Below are 22,422 nucleotides of genomic sequence, written 5' to 3'. Positions count from 1 at the left end.
CCCCCCCCCCAGCTTCAAGAAAACTGAAATGTTAATTCTTGGAAAAGGCTTTGGTTAATTCTGTGTTCACCCTTCTGTTAAATAAGCATTAGAAACCAAACAGCTTGTTATGAAGATCAAACAGAGTTAACTGACAGAGACTGAGAGTATTTCAGTACAGTCCAATTATAAACATTAATAAAACAAAGCCAATAGTAGTCAGAAAAGTCAACTGGAAAAAGAAATAAAGTTTGCATTTATTGTGTCATGATTAAATAGAAAGGTTTCATTATTGAGCATAGATGAATACATTTAAAAACAGTTGTTTAATGAATATACGCTGACTAGAATGATGACACCTGTGTCCATATACAGTATGTACTTTTAATCTCAGGCTGGGTTGGACCTGAAACTCATCCAACACCTATGTGATGAATGCTCTGGTGGCTCATTGGGAAAATCTTCCCAGTAGAGTTAATGTCATGGCAGCATATTAATGTCCATGGTTTTGGACTGAGATGTCCAACAATCACATGTGTGATGTGTCCAAATTTTGATTTTACCAACTGAGACTGGGATCAGTCTTGTCCGCCCAGAGTTGGCCTGTTACAAAACATACAAAACCATTTCAGCTGTCGGACAGTGTTTAGTTTGCGTGTTGATTTTACAGTTTCTCTCTCACATGCTTCTCCTTCATCTCTCTCTCTCTCTCTCTCTCTCTCTCTCTCTCTCTCTCACCCACTCCATTGCTCCGTTGTGATCCAGCTGTCCACCCCATTCATCATCCCGCCACTCTCCCACCACACAGAATTATTATTTCTTTGATGTGTTACTATAGTTGAAAACAAATCCATTTTTCTGGCCATCAATTTATCATTTAGAATGGGGAGTCACACTTGAGTTGTAGGGTTGCAACCACATTTTCCCAATTTCAACTTGCACTGTGTGTGTGTGTGTGTGTGTGTGTGTGTGTGTGTGTGTGTGTGTGTGTGTGTACATGTGAGTATTTATCTGTGCATGTGAAATGCATGTATCATGTTTTGATCAGAGCTTTCGTAATGTGCGATGCAGGATGAGAGAAATCAGAGGTAAATAGATTAGGGGTGTGTGGTGTGTGTAGGTGTGTGAGAGAGAGAAAGAGCAAGCGAGAGATAGAGAGAGAGGGAGAGAGAGGGGGGTTCCCTCTTCTTCCAGTCACCCTCCTTCACCTAACGTCTGTGATAATTTATCACTTCTCCTAGCTTGGCTGACAAACTTTTGCAGGAAAATGAGTTTTTCCGCCATGGATTTGTCCTGGGAATAGAAAGGGGAGCTGCTGTGTTTTTATTCCACCACACACACACAACACACACACACCCAACACACACACACACACCACACAACACACACACCACACACACACACAAACACACACCCACACACACCCACACACACACACACACACCACACACACCAACCACACACACACACCCACACACCACACACACACAGTACAGTTGTTCAACGTGCACACACACACTAACAGACACACACACACACGGATTGAGGTCTCAGTATTTATTGGGGGGGGGGGGGCTGGTTAAGATAAATGAGGTAAATTAATAGAGTCACTGAGGGAAAAGATCTGCTTCCGCACCAGCAGATCTGCAACTGACACACAAGAGATGAGCACGTACACCCGCCACCCCCAACTTTATCCCCTCATTCACTCTCTATTCCTACCTCCCCACCTGCAAGACCATCTTTAACTCCCTCTCTCACTTTGCTCTCCAGTCCTCCTGATCCCTCGTTTGCCCTCCCACAGATGACAAATGTAACACTCAGGCAAACAGCGATCGGGGCCATACAGCATAATGTCAGCTTAGATCAACACTGGGACAAAAGCAAATACCACAGCATCAACACTGCATTACAAACACTACCCGTGTGTGCATGTACGTGTGCGTGTGCGTGTGCGTGTGCGTGTGTGCCAGTATTACGACGAGCTGGCCCCGGGGTCACTGGATTCCAATCTCACTTTCAACCTCATCAACCAAGCTATTGACAATGTGCTTGACGGAGAATTATACGACAGTAAAGGCCTAATTACATTGCTATTACCCTGGGCTGTCCATAATCGTCAAACACAACGCATCAGTGGGACATCACAGCAGTAAATCTGCAGGCGCTCTCTTTCTGTCTCCCTTAATGCCTGTAACCAATACAGTGTTAACATTTCTTTCCACTTTATTGTCTGTAGACAGCCAAATATACTGATGTCAGTCACACTTACATTATGAGTAATATATATAAAATTGACTGTATGAAAATAAATAGGTTGAATGCCTAACTACCCTCTTCTATTCTTACACACATCCCTATGTATAACTTGACAGAAAAAAAATAGAATACTATAAAACTGCCTGCTAAACTTCTTATTGTGGGGGTGCACTGGTTCCACAATATAGTATGTGTTGTTTAGCTTCCTTTTTGCTTGTTAGATGTTTCTTTGTGAAATTTTAGCAATGGGGTACATTAAATAGCCCTGTAACTGGCTCTATCTGGGCAACAATACACAATGCATTTGCTTTTCAAAAGTAAATGGGTTTTTTATGTATAAGGCTATGAAGAGATTCCAGCTTCAGATGTCAAAAGCCAAAGTTGAATTGGAAAATTAAGTTTTTTTTGTATGTGTGAAAGGTCCAGTTTATGCAAGTTACAACAAGCAGCTGTGTGAGGCTGTATTTAGGCCCAGCAGTGCTTTGAGATAACATCAGCATGTTAACATACCAAATGTAATGGGGATCCATTCAATCGTTGTCAAGACGTTTCACTTAATTTCACAAATGTCAACCTTGTGGTGGCGCTAGAGAAAACGCCAGGGGATCACCAAAGTCAGCCGGGTTCATCATCTGGGTACCAGGAATGTCTGTACAACATGTAATGCCAATGTATCCAATAGTTGCTGGGATCTGGACAAAAGTGATGGAGCAACCGACTGACCGCTGGAACTACTTTCTACATCCGAAGATTTGGTTAAATTATTCCAGGTAGTTTTTTAAATCCAGTCGATTATAAATCTATAGCCTTTCTCAAAGACACTTCTGCATAACAAAATCCTTCTCTGATGTAAAGTGGTCCTAACATGTTTTTCTTTTTTTTGTCTCTTTAGCAAGTAAATTAGAAGCTGAGAGTAACAAGAAACTAATCCAGAAGGACACAACTTGTCTTGGTTTCCTCGCTAACATTCAGCCTGCTAACAGAGTTGTGCTTTGATATTTTCTGCATTACAGCTACATACTGCTGGGTGGATAATGAGGCTCTTTTACCAGCCATTTGATTAACTCTGTGGTCTCCACTTATAAGAGGAGCACCTGAGTTCCTTTCATCTCAACACCCCTCAAAACATCACAGCCAATTGCAACCTATGTGATGCCCGTCTCTGTGGAGACCGACTGACTGACAGGCATGAAGTCGAGGTCCACTCTGATCATCAAAGTCTACTGCAATCACTAGTGTGTGTTGATGGGGGTGCATGCATGTTTGTGGCCTGTATCGCCCACATTTGATTCATTCATATGGTTGGTCAATTCTTACACACTATTTTAGTTCAGTAACAGACAAATAGGAGCAGAAAAAAACTTGATTGAAGAGTTTACATCTGGCCACCATTCCAAATTGCATGTAGCTAAACACAACTAACCACAGGCCAAGCCCCTACGTTGCTAATGGCCATTACTGCCTGTAATGCCATTGTAGGTCTTACAATAGCAATCACGCTGGGATTTTGTGTGAAGCTTGCTGGCAACAGTTATTAGCCTCCCAAAAAAAACTGAAAGGGAGAGCAGTCAAGAGAAGAACAAGAAGATTTGGGGTACTGCATTGGGGGGGAGTCAGCAGGAGGCACAGGGGGAAGGACAGGGTGTAGGGTCAGAGGGCAACACCAAAGCGGAAATGGGAGGCACAGGGGGAACAATGGACGGGCCTGGACTAAGACAGACAAAGCTGGAGGGAGGGTGGACAGTGCACAAAACACAGGAAGATGAGGAGAAAAAGATGAGGGGACAGAATGGAGGGGAGCCAAAACAGATGGTAAAGGCTGGTAGGAGAAAAGAGGGCGACACTGAAAGGATGAAGGGGGCAAAAGCTGAAAAGCTATTGGTAACACATGAATCATGACGGTAACACCTAAACATGGCGGAATCCCATATGGTAACCAATAGGCAACACATAGACCACCATATGCAGATGTTGAACAAAACTCCTCACTCCTTCTGTATGGGTATGGACTTCACTCTCTCTTAAGGGATGTGTTGCTGGCGCACTTGATGTTCTCAAAAGGCGCATGCATAATTCTTTTAACCCACAAATAAAGTCTTAAGACATTTGAGTATGACTGGCATTCTCCTTTAAACATTGCAAAAACGTGTAATTATTCTCCAGTTGAATGTCTAAATTAGCCTAGCCAAGTACAGAGCAGAAAATGAACGTTTCAGCACTTGTGAGCTGGGGGAAATCATCGTCCTAATGGGATCATCAATACTGAGGTGTTTCTGCAGCTATTATGACCTAATTATCTGGCTCATCTCGACTCGCTGACCACAAAGAAGACGTGCGCTCGCTCGGCTAGATTTATAAAAGTTGTCATTAAGTGGGTGATTTTCCCCGGGAAGCACTCATCTTTACGGGACCGCGCAGAGGAGCAGGAGGTGACGCATCAGTGCGGGAGCGCGCACTGCGAGTCGAGAAGTCGCACCTCTGCTTAGTTTGGGTGAGGGATGACAGAGGAGAGAGGATGCGCTATTGGTGAAAGTCCCAATCGGACTATTGTAAAATTCTTGAAGTGAAATGCGTGCATGAACCAGTCACTGTAGGCTTCATAATTCATCTTCAACAGGTCACACTTTAATGTTCCTTTAATAGGCCTAGATGCAGTTTGTCTCTGGTTTAGGACTACCCTTTTTCTGTTAAAATCGAGTTTTTTTTAAACCAAATTCCTCACGTTATTATTCTACTATTTAAATTCCCTGTGGTGCATTATTGTGACGTAGGCCTATACAGTTTAGTAAAGTTTTTGCCATAATATATGATATATAATATCATAAAAATGATAAATATATTTGACGTGTAGGCTAGAATTAGCCTGTAACTCGTCTTTTGCAGAAGTCAACACAGGTTTTATATCAAACTCGAATCGTTTTCAATTTATTGTGCGCTGTATAATAGCAGCCTAACATCCAGATAGTTTCCTTTTTACAGTAGAGTTGAAAATATCCCCCAAACAGCCAAAATGGCCTTGCATGTCTCCTTATCTCTGCACTCGGAAGTCTTCGCTCTGTCTGACCTTATCTCCACACCTCTTGTTGCCACCTGTCGCCGCAGGTTACATAAACTTTGCTCGGGGAAATAAATCCGGAGATACACCCGTCGAAAAGACACACCCGAAAACAAGAAAAGAAAAAGGAATAACATATTTCCTTCTAAATTCACCTAGGCTATAAGTCGCCTGTAACTGTAGCACCCAGGATGAACGGCCGAGTGAGGAAGCAAAAAGTGTTCCATATGAAATTATTTGTTCCTCTGAAATTAGTCACTTTTAATAACGCCAGGAAATTTTCACAATTTTTATCCCAGGTAAATGCAAAATGTAGGCTACAGTCTACAGAGGAAAATCAGCAGCATAGCCTACTTTATTGGGGACATGATGGGACTGCAGAAATGAATCAAAGTCAAGTGTCTTTTGGAATCGTTTACACTCTTATTTATATTTTTCCACAATAGATGTATATTGTTCGATTTGAGTGACACAAGAGGCGATGCAAAAAAAGCATTCTTATACACTGTACCTTTTTTAAAGTTATATTCCGAATTTCTTTCTCAAGTTGCACCTTGTCTGCCTCAGCAAAGCATTTTATTGAGCACTTTGTATCTCTCAGTATGTGCCTGCATTCAGAACCACTTAGAAAACCTACCTGTTTAAAAACAAAAAGACTCATGGGCAAGTTAATATTTACAGTAGAACTGCATGTTGTTTTATTAATCTGTCTATTGTCATTTTGCTTTCAGCTATGGGGATATCAGATTAAGTTTTAAAGGTGTAATTTTATAAGTAGCCTATACGATTTTTTTCATGTTTGTTTCGTATGAAAAGAAGGATTTAAACTACTAAAAAGCCTAAAATAACATCATTTCTAACGAAAATGCATTTCTTTATTCCTCCCCTTGCACTGTAGGTGTCAGTAGCGAATTGGTGACTTTTAACATGAAGAATGTTGTCTCAAATACAGTAACAACAACTATCCGAAATAAACCTGAATGATTTATGACAGCATCCTGTCATTGCATGAAAACGGCTTGATATGAAAACACGAAGCTGCTTCTTTTGTAAATATGGGCCTTTATGCCTTATGAGAGTCCGGATTTAGGGCGTGTGTGACTCCTACCCCTTGGCAAGCGGACCCATGTAATTAAGCGCTATTTTAATTCACAGTATCATCATGATAAGATACCAATCTGTGAGTTTTAATCCCTTGTTAAACTCTCGTTAACCTCTTTCTTCTGCTACTTCTCCCCTCCGGGCACTTGTCATTTCTCTCTGGTCACTTTACAGAGGACTGTCTCTGTTTCCAGCTCAGGTTATGATTCCCTTTAGTCTCCTGACGGTTTTATTTATTTAAAAACAGTCGCTCCATTGTCCTGCAGATGCACTGGCCTTTTTAAAGACGAGGAATGAAGGACTTCAATCACAAGCTGCATGGCGAGATAAGGACTGAAGTTGAATTTTGGTTCCCTTTTCTTGTTGTAAACCTGTCGTGAAACTAAAATGTGTTTAAAACTATTATTTAATTCTCGCAGATTAACCGTTGCGCCAAGAGAAATCATTTACTTAAATGTGTCTCATTTTCTATGAACACTCCCCTTAAAAAGCTCCATTTGGCTGAATAAACCATGCTCTTCCATCAGACAGGCGGCACGGTGCCATTGGAGGTGTTCTGTTTGTTCTACAGGCTTGTGAGAAACATTAACAGCGTTTTAACTCAGGGGGATCCTGGCACCCTGGTGTGACATCACGCGTGTAGGCTATAGCCCTGATCCACGCGGGGTGCAGAAAGTAAAATCAACTCACTTCCCTGGAGCTTCAAGTCGTTTTCATGCATGCAGGAGCTATGTACAGAAATCTTCTCTGAGGTCCTACAGCATGCCGAAGTAGCATCAGGGTTGTTGCATGCATGCCCTAAATTTCTTTTTTTATTTTACTCATTTTATCATTGTCAAAAGATTGCCCTGTTGTTCCAATATGGATTTCAGAAAATGAGCAAGATGAGCCATGAAACAGTCCAATCAAATGTGATCCATGGACATATGTTATTATTGTTCGGTTACACCATTACCGTGCCTTTAGAGTCCACATTCATCTTAATTAAAATATAATTAAGACAAGATTTGACCCCCCCCCCATGAGATGCCTATCTGGAAGAACAGTCACCATTACTTGAGATTGAGTTGTTTCAGAGGTTTTAAGACTAAAAGCAAAAAAACATGCTCGCCTTTTTACAGGACAGATTCATACACGGATAAAAACTGAAAGAGATTCATAAAGGAAATAATGAAAAGCCTGATTTATTTTCTGAGCTTGGTAACATCAGTGTTAAGAATATCATCAATTTCGTACCGAATTTAGTGAAGGTCAATAGTTTGGACTGACATCTGCTTTTACGCCTTTCTACTTCTTGCAAAAAATAGTCCGAGAGTTCGGTAAAAACTTTTGGAACATATTGGCAGTTAGGGATACGACTTCCGTGTTCAAACTGCCGGTCTGTTCCTCAGTCAGGTGTAGCCTATAGGCAACCTGTCCGGGAGAAACTGGGACTGAATTGTGTGTGAACGCACCGCTCTGACCGGTGTCTCATGCCTGTACACAGTCTAATTAAAGCGGGGCTGTCGCTGGAGGTGAACGGAAAACAAGCCGTCTCCTTGACAAGTGTTTCCGTACAGTCACTCAGTGGGTGTAATGCCATCAAAACACAGGCTCAGTCATCCTGTCTTTTTTTCTCCTCTCTGTGGTTGGTGTGTGTGTGTGTGTGTGTGTGTGTGTGTGTGTGTGTGTGTGTGTGGTTGGGGGGGGGGGCTCTTCTCTTTTCCATAACACCACACCTCCCTCTTCCCCTCTTCCTCAACCAATGGCTGCAGGGCTTCGTCCTGCGCGTAGCCCCGGTTGGATAAAAACTGGCTGAGTGTTGGCAGCACACACACACACACAACACAACACAACAGCAGCCCTGCCTCCTCCGACACAGCCCGGACACGCACCGTACATCACACCGCCAGGGTCCTCATCATTTTGGATAATATCATAATATCTGCTGGGGGACGTTTGTGTTTTGAGCTGCGTCGTTAAAAGGTAAGCTCTCATTTCCATTTCTAACTTGTGTTATGTGAGGTCTGAATGGCTGTATCGCTCCGCAGTCCTGATACAAACAGAGGAACAGAGGAAGCTTCAAATATGTATAGGCTATGTAAAAAAAAATTAAAAATAAAAACACTGCAAGACGCACGAGGCACTGTGGGCTTAATGTCGCTCTGCTTTGGGGATCATAATGAGACCAGTTTATCGTAATGAAGGTAGAAGATGGGACCCGGGTGCAGATGAGCGTAAAGTTTTTTTGGGGAACGGTCATAAAAATCCAAATCACCTCATATGAGCAAAAAGAACTGAACAATTGTGAATTTGCCGGAGTGAATCGCAGTGTGTGTTTTTATTCTCACCGCTGGATTTTCATGCATCAACCTTAACCTTATATTAAATCTCCGGCTCTAGGCTGTAGCTTGGATGTAGGCCTATTGCAATGCTTGTTTCTGTCATCTGTTGCGTTAAACTCTTCAAAGGGAACTGTGAAAAAACGAAAATATGTAAATTAAAAAGGGAAAATTCTATGCTGTCACTTAACAGAAACTGTTTTAATAATTTAAATTAATCAAATAATTATTACAAGGCAAGGCAGCTTTATTTGTATAGCACATTTCAAAGCAAGTTTAAATAATTCACAAAACAACTGTTACATGGAAAACACAAAAGAGAGATAGATAGGTGTTCAAATGTAAAAAGTCACTTGAAAAGATCAAATAACAGACACGAGATGTTAACTGTAGAAAACTACATTTAACATGTCTGCAAATCCTGCAGGAAGTCATTGTTCAAAATTGGCATGTTAATCGATATGCTAAATAATATTAGTATCAACACAAACAATAACGGTTGTTATAGTATTGACATTATAAAGGATAGTTATTTTCATCAAGAGCCACACAGTTAGGCTACATTAAACAATTGTTTCCAATCTATTCTTGTAATTTTTTGCCCCATAAACTATGTGTCGCCGCAACCAACTGATTCCATCGATTAGGGATGGTTGTTCTAATAATAATAATGATAATAATAATGTGATTTTGGTACTTTTTTTTCTGCCAATCAAGAAGTAAAATCATAACATACCTATCATTTTAAATCATATGTAATTTTTCCAATATGACACACACCAGCTGCTTTTATTTTTGTATTTTACCAGAGAAGCTTGGAATTATTGGAGGTTTACTTCAACTTGCACATGCTGATGTTGAACAAAATAAAAAATGAACTACTCACATATAGCCCAGTCAACAAGTTACACTACACTTTCAATGTATGAGGGCCAGTTGAGATAGGCCAATCCACACATGAACATCAACAGATAAATCTAATGAAACCTTCAATGCACATTATAAGCAGGTAAATGTCATTAGCTGGAAGCCAAAATAAGTTTGACTTACTGATGTTATCAATCACCACATTGTACAGATATCGAACAGTGTGTGACAGTCTGCTTATTATCTGGTTCATTTTTAAAGTGTCCACCCAGGAGGACATGACAACACCCGACACGCTTAAATTGCATAAAACGTTCCACACAGTAACATTAACAGTCACTTGAATCATTTCCAGGAGTGTGGTTCTTTTCTACTTTTTAAATCCTATTATTCCAATAATTGTAGTTGATGTAAAAATGAAGGTGCTTATTTAATGCAAAAATGTCACATGATGTTTTGCTCTTATCAGTGTGCGCCTCGTGGAGCTGGAAGTTGATCCAGCAGTGGAGAGGTGTGCAGCAGCTGAGCAGATGGAGCCTGTAAACGAGGCTCACATATGGGCGATAACTACTGCCAGCTCCCACATTTACAGCAGATTCACCATCTTTTAGTTAAGAGTTGAAGATCTTAATAATTTCTCACATCTCTGAAGTCAATCACTGTTGTTTCTTCTTTGTTTTTAGATGAAGCAGCCACTTGGTATCTTTTAGAAAGGTCCTTGAATTTATGTTCACTTGATAAATTGTAGTGATTTACTTCAGGTTATTTTAGTTTAATAGTCATTTTGTTCCAAAGGTGAAATATTCAGTAGGCTAATTCAAACACAGTCCCGAAGAGTGAATCTCTCTCCTCAAACTTTTTCCACTTACACCAAATCTAGGCTTTACATCACAATACATAGGCTACATCACTCCTCCGTTTGTCTGTTCAAAAAAATAAAAGACTCTCTCTGGTTCTAATAATTATACTTGGATTAATGAGACCAGTCAATCCTAATTACAAAGCGGATAAAGAAGGGACATTTTATGTATAACAGGAGTGGGCTGGTTGAAAACTAAGAAAATCTGTAATGTTTTACAAATTCTGAATATTAAATTGTACTATTTGTACACAAATACAAGTACACAGGCCAAAATGATCTCTTCTGCTGTCCACAGCCTGTCTCACTGATAAACAGAAACAAAGACAGACACGTCCAGGTGATTTAAAGACAATTTCCTAGTAGGCTATCTTAGCTGTTTTTCCCCGTAGAGACACACAGAGTGCCACCCAGCTGAGAATTTGAGCTCAGAGGCATCACATATGACAAGCAGCCAGTTTGATAAACCACTGTCCTCCTGCAGCGTGGTCGACAGTGCGCTCAGGAGCACACTCATGCCAGACGAGGCAGGACGGGGAGTAAAAACACTTTAACTGGGACAGCGTGGAGCCGACCGTCACGTTCAGCTGGTGGAGCAAGGACCAAAAACTCAGGGATATGTCCAACAACGCTGGAAGAGGTAAATACACAACACAAGTTGGCCTCTCAGACTCCTGTGAACAGATTAGCTGAACACATTTGGCATTTCCTGACAAGAGAATTGTGATCTGTCTCCATATTATGAACCACGTAACATCCACTTTCCCCTTTTATATTCCCCCGTGTTAAGATTGAAGTTTGGAAAGAAACCCCCTAAATCTCCAATTTAGTATTCAGTGTACAAACAGTTAATAAATGCTTCTAAACACACATACAGTTATGTAGTTGTAAGCAGATATGTGTATATTATTTATGTATTACAACTATAACTCCTGGGCAGCCATACGTGAAGGCTGCTGTACAAACAGAAAATTCATGAAAATATGGTCAATATCTTTATAACCTATGAGAAGTTATGTTTTGACAAATGTAGGCCACATTAAAAAGAACTGCACATTATATCCTTTCATCTTCTTACAACATCATAGTGTGTTATAAACCATCCATCAAATGTTCACATATAACAAATAAATAAATATGGGGAATTAAAGTTGTGTGGCGTGGCATGACATATTAGGCATCTTGGAAAACTTTGGAATCTCCAATATAATTAAAAATCAATCTCTGGGGGTTTATCAGATGTTCCTGTAGCATTCAGCACAATATTAGCTATGAAACAATGGAAATTGTTTGGGTATGCCTACAATGGGATGCAGAGAGGAGTCTTGTCTCCTCACTGTAAAGGAGTGAATGGTTATTTTCCTCTGGTCGTGCAGGATATTGAGGACGTTAATTGGTCGGCACTTAAAGCTGTCAGATATAAATTTAGAACAACCCTCCCCTGGCCAGAGCCACTTCAGCTGGGTCAATCGTGGAGCAGCAGGAGGCTAATGGCTTCTTTCTTTCTTTCCTTCTTTCGTTCTTTCTTTCTTTCTATCTAAGTTTTCTAGTAATGAATTCACGCTTTGTTTTTTGTGTGCACGCGGTGTCCATGCACCGTGCGTGTGCACGCGCGCGTGCTCACCGCCCCCCGGGGCTGCTCGGCTTTAATATCCTGCAGGTTGATGAAGCTTGGCGGGGAGATTTTTTCCACACTCCGCTGGCAGCGTTAATAGAGGCCTACCTCATCTCGCCTTCGCACCACAATCACCCACCCCCCACCCACCCCCACCCCCCCCCCCACCCCCCCCCCCCCCCCCCCCCCCCCCCCCCCCCCCCCCCCCCCCCCCCCCCCCCCCCCCCCCCCCCCCCCCCCCCCCCCCCCCCCTCCCTCGGCCTCGCCGGCCGCTGTTTGATGTGGAAATGAAAGCTGGGAAAAGGCTGAGAGAAAGAAGCGTCTCAATGGGTTAAATTAAAAGCAATGGTGTTCTTGCAGAGTCACCACCGTGCAGTCTATAGAGAAGGTAGTGGAGCCTGCTGGTTGAACGCAGCGAGCGCTTTGTCTGTTGATGTTTGCCGGGAAAACCTGTTCCTATGGTGTTGTAGGATGTTATTTTGCAGAAGCACGCTTCTACAGATCTGTGAGTTTGATTCAGATTGAATGCACGCGCAATATTTAATTTGTATATCAAATATGACAGTGTTAATAATATGGATACATCTAAAATGGATACCAAAGGGACTTATTGTATTGTAAAAAGCATATTTACTAATATGTGTACATAAATAAATTAAAATAAGCAATGTACTATAATTTTCTCATATTATGGAGGAAAGATCAAGTACGTGTAAAAATAACGATAATAAACTTTTTACATTGCATAGAAAAAGATGCAGAAAACGTGCTTCACAGAGGTCGAAAAAATACACACAAAACGACAGATTAAAAAAAAAAAAAATCTATATATGAACTTGACAACTTTCAATGTAGTGTCTTCAAATGAGGGGAACAACCATACCGATTTTTTTACTAAATGAAGATAATTTCTAATCCCAGTCACCTTCACTGATGCCCACGTCACAGCCCTCAGAACAAACGATTACGGAATAAACTGGTGAGGTATTATTATTTATAGGCATGTGATTATCCTGTAAGTCATCTAACAATCATCCATTTAGAAGTATAAGCTTTGGTGTTGGGTAAAGTTAATTCGGGAATCATATAACTAAGAAGCATATCAATCACATTCACATAATGAATGATTGATGTAGCCTAGTATTCTTTCTAGACAAAAATAAAAAAAAAAGGTATAGGAAACAAACTTCTCAAAACGGAAACTAGAATAATAAGGGCAAGCACTGCTTGTCAGTAAGGGGGCACAGGGTTTCCACAAGTGGGCACTTTTTTTTTTAAATAAGTTATTGCCGCAATGAGCTGCAATATCATTAAGACAGAACCGGGATCTAAGAGTGCATGTGGGCATATATACGAAGCCATTTTGGGGACGAGGACTAGTCCTGCTCTGTGACCGCACTATAGTAGCCTAATACAAATGTTATCTCTGACAATTAACTCCAGCTCTGAAACTAAAATAAGACGCTAACTTCGTCCAGCCAGCGCAATGAGCAAACAGCACGGAGGGAGAGGTGCATGCGTATCGGTAAGATTTACCTGAACACTAATGCCAACAGCAAAACAAATTCATTCCGGTTATCTCAACACCACAGGATTCAGGCCTACAGCCGAACTAAAGCCGACAGCTCATTAAAATATATACACCAAACGCCACTCCGAACCACAAATAAAAGAAACGTTTATGCATCATAATAAACATCTCCAAAACCAGTTAACGCAAGGCAAGATGGCCTACCACATGGGCTTTAACAAGCACAAGTTTGCTACACTTTATCAGCCCAAATTAACCAAACAGTGGACTTACCTTAAGTAATGCAGTTCCACGACTCGTGAAAAAATATTAATGATATCAGCAAAAGTACAATGTGTTTATCATTTCAGTTCAAGCATGAGAGAAAGTCTCTTGTCTAACATTAGTCTTCAGTTCATATGTAATTCTGCCAAAAACTGATAATCGATATAGCTTTTACAAATGTTGTACAGTAGCCTAGGCCATCCCCTCCCGTAACGACTTAGCAGTGTGGCTAATGCTAGCTGCGCAGCCTCCCGACCTACACATTGCTCGGGCCGAGTGGTTATATGGTTCAATTTTTGGCATAGTGCACTTGACATAGGCTACTATTGGAACATACCCATTTTTTCTGGCTTATTTGTATTATAGTATAGCATGTAATATGCGAGTTGAAACGCAGCGCTATCTGTCTTATCTGATGTCAATAGCTAGCCTAATCAAAAACACCTGGGAGAGAGGCAGGATGTTGTGGCGCAGGGGGCTGCTGTTCGCCTAGTGGCGGGCGGCTGCACAACATTTCAGATGCACCACAGCCACAGATAACTGGCGTCCATTTATGAATATTTAATGGAGGGGGGGGCGCACAACATTTCTTTTGGGCATGCAATGACCACCTATGCCCCCCCAACACCGGCACCGAATAAGTGTGAATAAATCCTGAAAGTCACAATCTTCGACCGTTACTCACAGCCTGTATGTTTGCTCACTGCAGTGAAGGTTTGTTTCTCTTCACTGCTTTTTTCTTCTCTCGTGTCCTCGACTTTTTAAATGTACAACTTCATTATGCTCCTGACACCGCCCGCACTGCTGCAGTTATTTATTACAGTTTAAGACACATCTATGAAATAGCTACTTTAATTTGTTTTGATGAAATCCCTGAAGCAACAAGTAACACTAGATTCCCTCATCTTTTTTCTCTCTTATGCTTTTTTGACAGCTACTTTTTCATTATCACTTGCAGTGTTAAATTAGTTGATGACTTAAACATGAATTACATACAGACAGAAACTCTGAATTGAGTGTGTGGGGTGTGTGTGTGTGTGTGTGTGTGTGTGTGTGTGTGTGTGGTGTGTGTGGTGTGTGTGTGTGTGTGTGTGTGTGTGTGTGTGTGTGGGTGGTGTATTGATGCATCTATTGTCAATGAATGTGGGGAAAACTGACCATGAGGGACAGTCTCTAGGGATCTAAATAGCCATCCGTGGTTAGGTTTCACAGCTAAAAAATTTTTTTAGGTTAGTCTTTGTCAGCAGCATCTCCAAAACGCGTCTGGCTGTGCGGTGTGTGTGTGTGCGGTGTGTGCGTGTGCGTGTGCGTGTGTGTGTGTGTGTGTGTGTGTGTGTGTGTGTGTTTCCAGGTGTGTGTGACTTTGTAGTGCGTTGGAATTGGCATGTCTCAGATCTCAGGTTCCATGACATTTATGAGTGTTCATCCCCCCTCTTCCCCCAGGTCATGGGGGTCTTAACCAACTAGGTGGAATGTTTGTTAATGGACGTCCACTTCCGGAGGTAATCCGGCAACGCATCGTGGACATGGCCCACCAGGGGGTTCGGCCCTGTGACATCTCCCGGCAGCTCCGAGTCAGCCACGGCTGCGTCAGCAAGATCCTGGGACGGTAAGCGAGCACCTTTACTCAACTTCCTGTTATTATTAATCACCCTGGGTGTGTTCTTTGACCTCTGCGAGTCTGTTTACCTATCAGGAAAACTGGTGTTTGTTAGAGCCAAAAAGTATTGACTGAAAACCTCAACTTTCCTCCAGTTACTACGAGACAGGCAGCATCAAGCCTGGCGTGATCGGGGGCTCCAAGCCCAAGGTGGCCACCCCAAAGGTTGTGGATAAAATCGCAGATTACAAGAGGCAGAATCCCACCATGTTCGCCTGGGAAATCAGGGACAGACTGCTGGCGGAGGGAGTGTGTGACAGCGACACAGTGCCCAGCGTGAGCTCCATTAACAGGTGACAAACAGAATAATGAATGAAATCATGTTAGAGGTACTGATATGCCACTGTGGATCAGCGGCATGTAGATAAGTGGCTTCTTGGGCGTTAGAAGGAAGATAAATGTGGAAGATCTACCAAAGATTTTTCATTCATTTAAGCCCATATTTCATATTCCTAAACGTTCCGCTCTGCATATCCTTTCCAAATTCATATGCTCTCATTATGGCAATGCTTGCTCATACCAAACATTTAAAGATGTGTGTGAAATGTGAAATTACTGTTCACTCACTTTCTTCTTTTGGTTTCAGAATAATTCGAACAAAGGTCCAGCAGCCATTCAATCTGCCTCTGGATGGAAAAGGCCTGAGTCCAGGGCAGACCTTAAGTAAGTCTTTACCATCTACAAACAAACACATGCACATTGAAGGCTGTATCCCCATAGTAACCATCCATATTACTGAGCATTATCATGTGATGGTGAAGGATTAAGGTTAAAGATAGTGTGCTCATTGCTGTTTAGGATTAAGCTCGTGACATTGTGGCAACAGTGAGATGTACAGTATAATTTCCGCTCTCTGTCTCAAATCTGTCTGTCTTTGTTTCTCTCACTCTCTCAGTCCCGAGTTCAGCAGTCACCCCTCCCGAGTCTCCACATTCAGACTCTTTGGGCTCCACCTACTCCATCAGTGGCTTGTTGGGTATCCCCCAACCCAGTGCCGAGGGCAAGAGGAGCCACGATGATAGTAAGAATTAGACTAAATGAAGGCGATAACACACCATTGGAGTCATTTTGTTTTATTGTGGCGGTGCACAGAGGAGAAAGCCCATCAAATGTGTACCAATTTAAAAGATAGGTATTTTTGGTGTTTTAAGCTAGTTTTGGAGCAACACACTTTATGGATTTCCAAATACAAACACTTACATTCTGCACCCCTTTCAAGTTGCTGTTTAGTTTCTGACTACATCTGTTGCATACAGTGTATAAGCATCCTGCCTGCAGTTATTTCCTAAAATAAAAAACATATTGTTTCAAAAAGCTGAAAAAACACCAATCAAATTTTCTTTGTTTAGTAAATAGTTTGACCTTTATTTGACCTGAAATTCATTAAGACCAAGTTTTTCTTTCACAAGTGAAAACGGGCCAAGAGGCACCAAACAAAGAGCGATAAAATGTTTAATAAGCAGTCAAGTTCAAAATACTTCATTCTTACCTTAAAGGGCAATTTAATGTGTTGCAAGCATAGAAAAACAACAACACACAATTTATTCACACCCTTAAAAGATAAATCTCATGACACCCTTTCTTCTTTATTCTTATGGTTAAATGGTTAAGAGTCATTTTAAAATTTTAACAACTTAAAAATGAAATAGTTACATTTTTGAGCACATAATTCTTTGTATTTTTTTATATTTTGCTGGAGAAATTTTAAATAGCACAAATGTGGGGTTTAAAACCTTTAAATAAACAAAATTACTATTATAGTATTAGTGTATTAGTGTAGTTTCACCATACACATCACAGGTAAACATCTTTTTCTTTCTCTCAGGTGATCAGGAGAGTTGTCGACACAGCGTGGACTCTCAGGGGAGCGGAGGGGTCCCGAGGAAACAGATGAGAGTGGATCACTTCTCACCCACGCCACATCTGGACTGTGGGTTTGATCGTCACCACTATCCCCCAGACTCCTTCGGCTCTGCCTCCAGCAGTAAGACAGAGCAGGTAATAACAAGCACAATGCTTTCAAGGAATGAAAGCTAAAATCCAGCTAAAAAAAAATACAATCATTCTTAGATATGTTCTTCTTTCCACTTCCGATTTATTTGGAACCGTAACAAATATATATTCTGCCAATGTTTTTTAATTTGCACACATGTATATTTGCTCCTTCTCATACGTGAGTACACTTTACACCAATAGCTAATCCCCTGTTCATCATCCCCAGACTTTGTACCCGCTATCCCTCATTAATGGCAGCCTAGATGAAGCCAAGACCAGCCTCTCAACATCCAGCTCCGCCATTGGACGGAATCTGACGGCTCACCAGAGCTACGCCATGGTGACTGGTAAGACTCTAAGATGATGACCTTTGACCCATGGCTCTTACTTATCTCTCTGACTCTCTTTGAATCTTGCCATCAGCATCTCTTATAGACTGTTGCACAACAGTACCAGTGTCCTGAAGCCACTCCCTCTCATGTTTTGGACATTTCACTTTAAGTTTAACATTCCACTCATGTTCACCATTCATTTTCATTCTCTCACCCACCTGCGCACTGGCTGCCGCCACCTCAGAGCCCCTACAGTCCCTGCCGCTCTGTCTAAAACAGGAAATGTCCCCAGAAGTGACCAGCACGAGCCCCTCCCCGAACATGGCAGTGTCCAACCTGGCATTCGTGGAGTTGCAGGCGCTGCAGAAGCCTGTTTCTGTCAGCAGCAGCTGCAACAACTCCAACCATTTCCCCAACGCCTTCAACTCATTCTCCCATCATGCCCCGGTGTACGGGCAGTTCAGCAGTCAGTCTATCATCTCAGGTAATGGAGGCATCCATCTCATTCATTTTCACACTCATAACAATTGTGTTTGCATTTGTGATGTGCCACTTCTTGCAACAAGAAATCTTTAAATATCTTCTTTTGTCTAGATCTCTGAAACACTTGATCATACAAGACAAAGAAAACTAGCAAATACTCACATCCGAAAACAGTTCATCTTTTGGCATTTTTCTTTAAAAGTATAACTTAAATGATAAAGAGTTTATTATTATCTTGTAGCTGTAAAAAAAAGTAACTTAACATTATGTTCCATGTTAATGTGTGTGTTTTGGTGTGTGTTTTAAGGGCGTGACATGGTGAGCTCCACCCTGCCGGGCTACCCACCTCACATCCCCTCCCCTGCCCAGTCAGGATACTCCACCTCTGCCATCACCGGCATGGTAGCAGGTAACGGACATTTGTTTTTACCTACAATTAAAAAGTCAAATGATAATTAGGTGAAAAATAGAAAGTGTTGAATGAGTCAGATAGGTAGACAGAAAGCAAAGGGATGGGGACGAAGGTAGGAAGAGAAGGAGTAAAGAGAAAGAGAGGCAGGGACGAAGGCTTGTAGATTAACAGAAGACGGGCTGAGTCAATGAGTAGTGTTGCTAGGGTGGTGAACTGTGTGTGTGTGTGTGTGTGTGTGTGTGTGTGTGTGTGTGTGTGTGTGTGTGCGTGTACGAGGGCCCAGGGGGTATACAGGGAACAGGCTGGGGGTTCCACCCTGCTGCCCACACCCCCCACCCAGACACCTCTGACCACACATTGCCATGGGAACCAAGGGGCCCAGGAGGGAGATGCCGGGTGGGCAGAGGGGGTGTAAAGTCTGGGCATGAGCGAAGAAGAGGAGGTCTTTGTGTGTGTGTGTGTGTGTGTGTCAGAATGCCTGCATACAACCAGAGGGAGAGTGTGTGTGTTAAATTAGTTGATGACTTAAACATGAATTACATACAGACAGAAACTCTGAGTTGAGTGTTTGTGTGTGTGAGCAGTGCTTGTGTGTGTGTGTATATGTGATGCATCTATTGTCAATGAATGTGGGGATAATACTGACCATGAGGGACAGCTCTTAGGGATCTAAATAGCCATCCCTGGTTAGGTTTCACAGCTAAAATATTTTTTTAGGTTAGTCTTTGTCAGCAGCATCTCCAAAACGCGTGTGTGCCGGCTTGTGGCTGTGTGTGCGTGTGTGTGCGTGTGTGTGTGTGTGTGTGTGTGTGTGTGTGTGTGTGAGAGAGACACTGTGTGTGTGTGTGTGTGTGTGAGTGAGAGAGACTTTTTTATTTGAAGTCTGCCCTCCGAAGCGCGAAATGAGAGGGTCTGATTTATTATTTTTCTGGTGGGCTCGCTGTGAGGAAGCGTTGATACACAATTACTGAGTGAAAGGGGGGAGGTAGGACAGGAGGAGGAGGTGGGGGCGCAGGGATTCATTCCAGCCAACATAATTACCAATTAGATATTAAAAAAGAGAAAAAAAGAAAGAGGAGTGCCAGAGAGGCTAAAGCAGGAAGTGTAGGATGGACAGAGGAGGAGGAGCGATCTGAGGGGCCGAGTGCTGAGGAGAGAGGGCGTAGAGGCTAGCTGCATGCACCACTGGGTCGAGGGATTTTACCCCGAGCCATCCACCTGCACCACAGATTAATGGTTTACAGGCTGCACTAACTGTTGGTGAATTATGAGCTAAGCCCGAGCAGACGCTGGCACACACACAAACAACACAACTCCAAAGAGCTCTCAGGGACAACTTAGCTTTGCCTTTTAATAACAATCTATGTTCTACTGATGTGTTTTATCCGGTGTTCAATGAAGTTTTTTTCTGTCTTGCAGCAGGCACAGATTATTCGGGTCAGACCTACAGCCATTCGCCCTACACCTCCTACAGTGAAGCCTGGAGGTTCACCAACTCAAGCATTCTGGGTGAGGAAGGACACACTGAGGGTAGTGACAGCGTGGATGCACCCACATTTCTGTTGTGTGTTTACTGCACTCAGCACATTGAATGATGTAACCTCTGAATACATTTATTTTTACAATGAGGAATCATTGTGACCTCCACAATAAAAGACAAATTACTAATTCATTTAACTCATAAAAGTCCCCTGAGAATTTAAAGAAACTCCCTTCTACCAACTCTGTGATTCACAAACATTTCATCATGATGAGAATTAAATAAGCGGCTGCAGGACAGAAGAGAGACTCACCAGAAAGCGACGTGCAAACTGCCTCAGTCTCACATGAAACCATCCGGCCCGTTGCTAACTAGGATTTACTTAAGGCTTATTATTTCAGTTTGTGTAATATATTTCACTTATTTTAACTTTGTTAAATCAGGAAAGTTCCTTTAAGATTGGAAACCTCTTTTAAAACGTGCAGAAAAAAGATAAAACTAAATAATAAAAGGCTAAAATTAATAACAAAAGCAGTCATTTACCAAATTTACAATCCGATACTCATTTTAAATTCTTTAAAGACTTAAAGAGTATTCCAGATAATAGGATGCCGTTCTTTCACACATCATTACATTTACATGTATTCATTTGGTGGACCCTTTTTGTTCCAAAAAACATACTAATGAGGTACAATTTAAACAGAAGTGTCACAACAATCAGTTGTTTCACCAGACGTTGGGGACAGACTGCACATACTGTATATGTCTTGTAGTCAGAGATAATGATTGCAAGATCAACTTTCCACTTAATGTCATTAGCAGAGATATGGTGATAAAATCAAAAACTGGCTTTCAAAATTATACAAACAAAAATGCAAGTTAAGCTAAAAATGAGATTGTATATCACACAGTTTTATAGATTGGTGTATATGAGCCTCAAAGCTCTTTCTCAGAAGTATCGAGGCATGTCAGCCGGGTTTTTTTGGGGGGGAATCTCCTCCACTGCATCACAAATCCACCTGTTTAGGAAAGGAAAGTCCTGCATTATCTTTTCGATGATTCCTTATGAGTCAGGAGAGGGTTGAGACTCAGTTCCCTCTCGCAGGACAAACCAGTCCAAGCAGCTCAGACGTTCAGCGCAACCATCTGCTCTAAAACCTCAGATAAGATAAGATGGATAAAGAAAGTCTGTTCCTCCACCCCCATCACCTCCCACTTCTGAAGGCCTCCATCTGTGTCTCCCCCCACAGGTTCACCCTATTACTACAGCACGGCCTCCCGCACCGCCCCACCGTCTGCAGCCGCCTACGACCACCTTTAGCCCCAAGACTGGAGAACTCAACATCAGCTGACACATCTGATTACGGACCAAGGCATGAAAGTCAAAACTGGATGTGAACTTGAGACTCTGCTGATGAACCAGCCCCACGTTGTTGTTGTTTTTTAACCACGCCTACTCACATGTTATTTATTTGTCATTACTGGTACTGTTGGCCAGGGTAACTTTGACTCATGCACGTTTACACATTGCTAAATCTCCTCTCATGCAGGGCCTGTTTCCAGAGACTCAGCCTGACGTCTCATATCAAGGTGCATATTTTCAGTATAGAATGCTGTTTTGGCCAAAGACTATCTTTCTTCGTACATCTGCAATTTGACACTGATCCAGTGAATACGGATATGCAACTTCTTTGTACTGAACTATGCCTGCTTTTGTTTACAATGCTTTCTGTCCTGTCATCACACATTGATTCATTTTTCTTGATCTGTGTCTGCTTGCAAATTCATTTGTATGACTTGTTTTCACTGTAAATGCAGATCTTTTCCTGTATTGAACATAGACTAAAGGGTGACACGTTAACTCACAATTACATCAAAATTCCCACATATGCCCCTCAGAGACAATTTATGTATTTGTCTAGCAATATGTACATATTGTAAATGATGAATTACTTATGGGGAAGTGATGCAATTTTACTCAGAGAATGAGTGATGACGGCGGGGGGGGATGATGGTGATTCGGCTACAAAAACCAACAAGGCTTGAAATACAATTGTTTTGCTTCAAATAAATTTAGTTTGTTGTCATGCTGATGTTCTGATGTTTGGTAAGAACTGTGACTATTTTTTCTTATACTGTTATTAATATTATTGCAAATGTAAATAATGAATTTCTAAAGAATTATTTTAATTAAAGCATGACAAATTTA

At 41.8% G+C, this 22,422-nt stretch overlaps 1 protein-coding gene across 3 annotated transcripts; it reads left to right on the top strand.

The window, feature by feature from the left end:
- Positions 1 to 8,220: 8,220 nt before the first annotated feature.
- pax8 (paired box 8) lies at positions 8,221 to 22,422 on the top strand. 3 transcript variants are annotated; one of them, XM_032538854.1, is made up of 12 exons: positions 8,221 to 8,359; positions 10,926 to 11,081; positions 15,319 to 15,460; positions 15,607 to 15,804; positions 16,098 to 16,174; positions 16,407 to 16,532; positions 17,337 to 17,509; positions 17,733 to 17,853; positions 18,083 to 18,322; positions 18,629 to 18,730; positions 20,153 to 20,242; positions 21,464 to 22,422. In XM_032538854.1, the coding sequence occupies exons 2-12, from the start codon at positions 11,060 to 11,062 to the stop codon at positions 21,532 to 21,534; spliced, it is 1,362 nt and encodes a 453-aa protein (XP_032394745.1). In that variant the 5' UTR covers positions 8,221 to 8,359; positions 10,926 to 11,059; the 3' UTR covers positions 21,535 to 22,422. The 3 variants fall into 3 exon arrangements, with proteins under 3 accessions (XP_032394745.1, XP_032394743.1, XP_032394746.1); XM_032538852.1 differs by having other exon boundaries at positions 15,295 to 15,460; XM_032538855.1 differs by lacking the exon at positions 18,083 to 18,322 and having other exon boundaries at positions 15,295 to 15,460.

Source organism: Etheostoma spectabile, chromosome 16 (assembly GCF_008692095.1).
Source record: "Etheostoma spectabile isolate EspeVRDwgs_2016 chromosome 16, UIUC_Espe_1.0, whole genome shotgun sequence".
NCBI lineage: Eukaryota > Metazoa > Chordata > Actinopteri > Perciformes > Percidae > Etheostoma > Etheostoma spectabile.
Note: the sequence above shows the minus strand (reverse complement) of the source record. Positions and strands in the feature narration are given on the sequence as shown.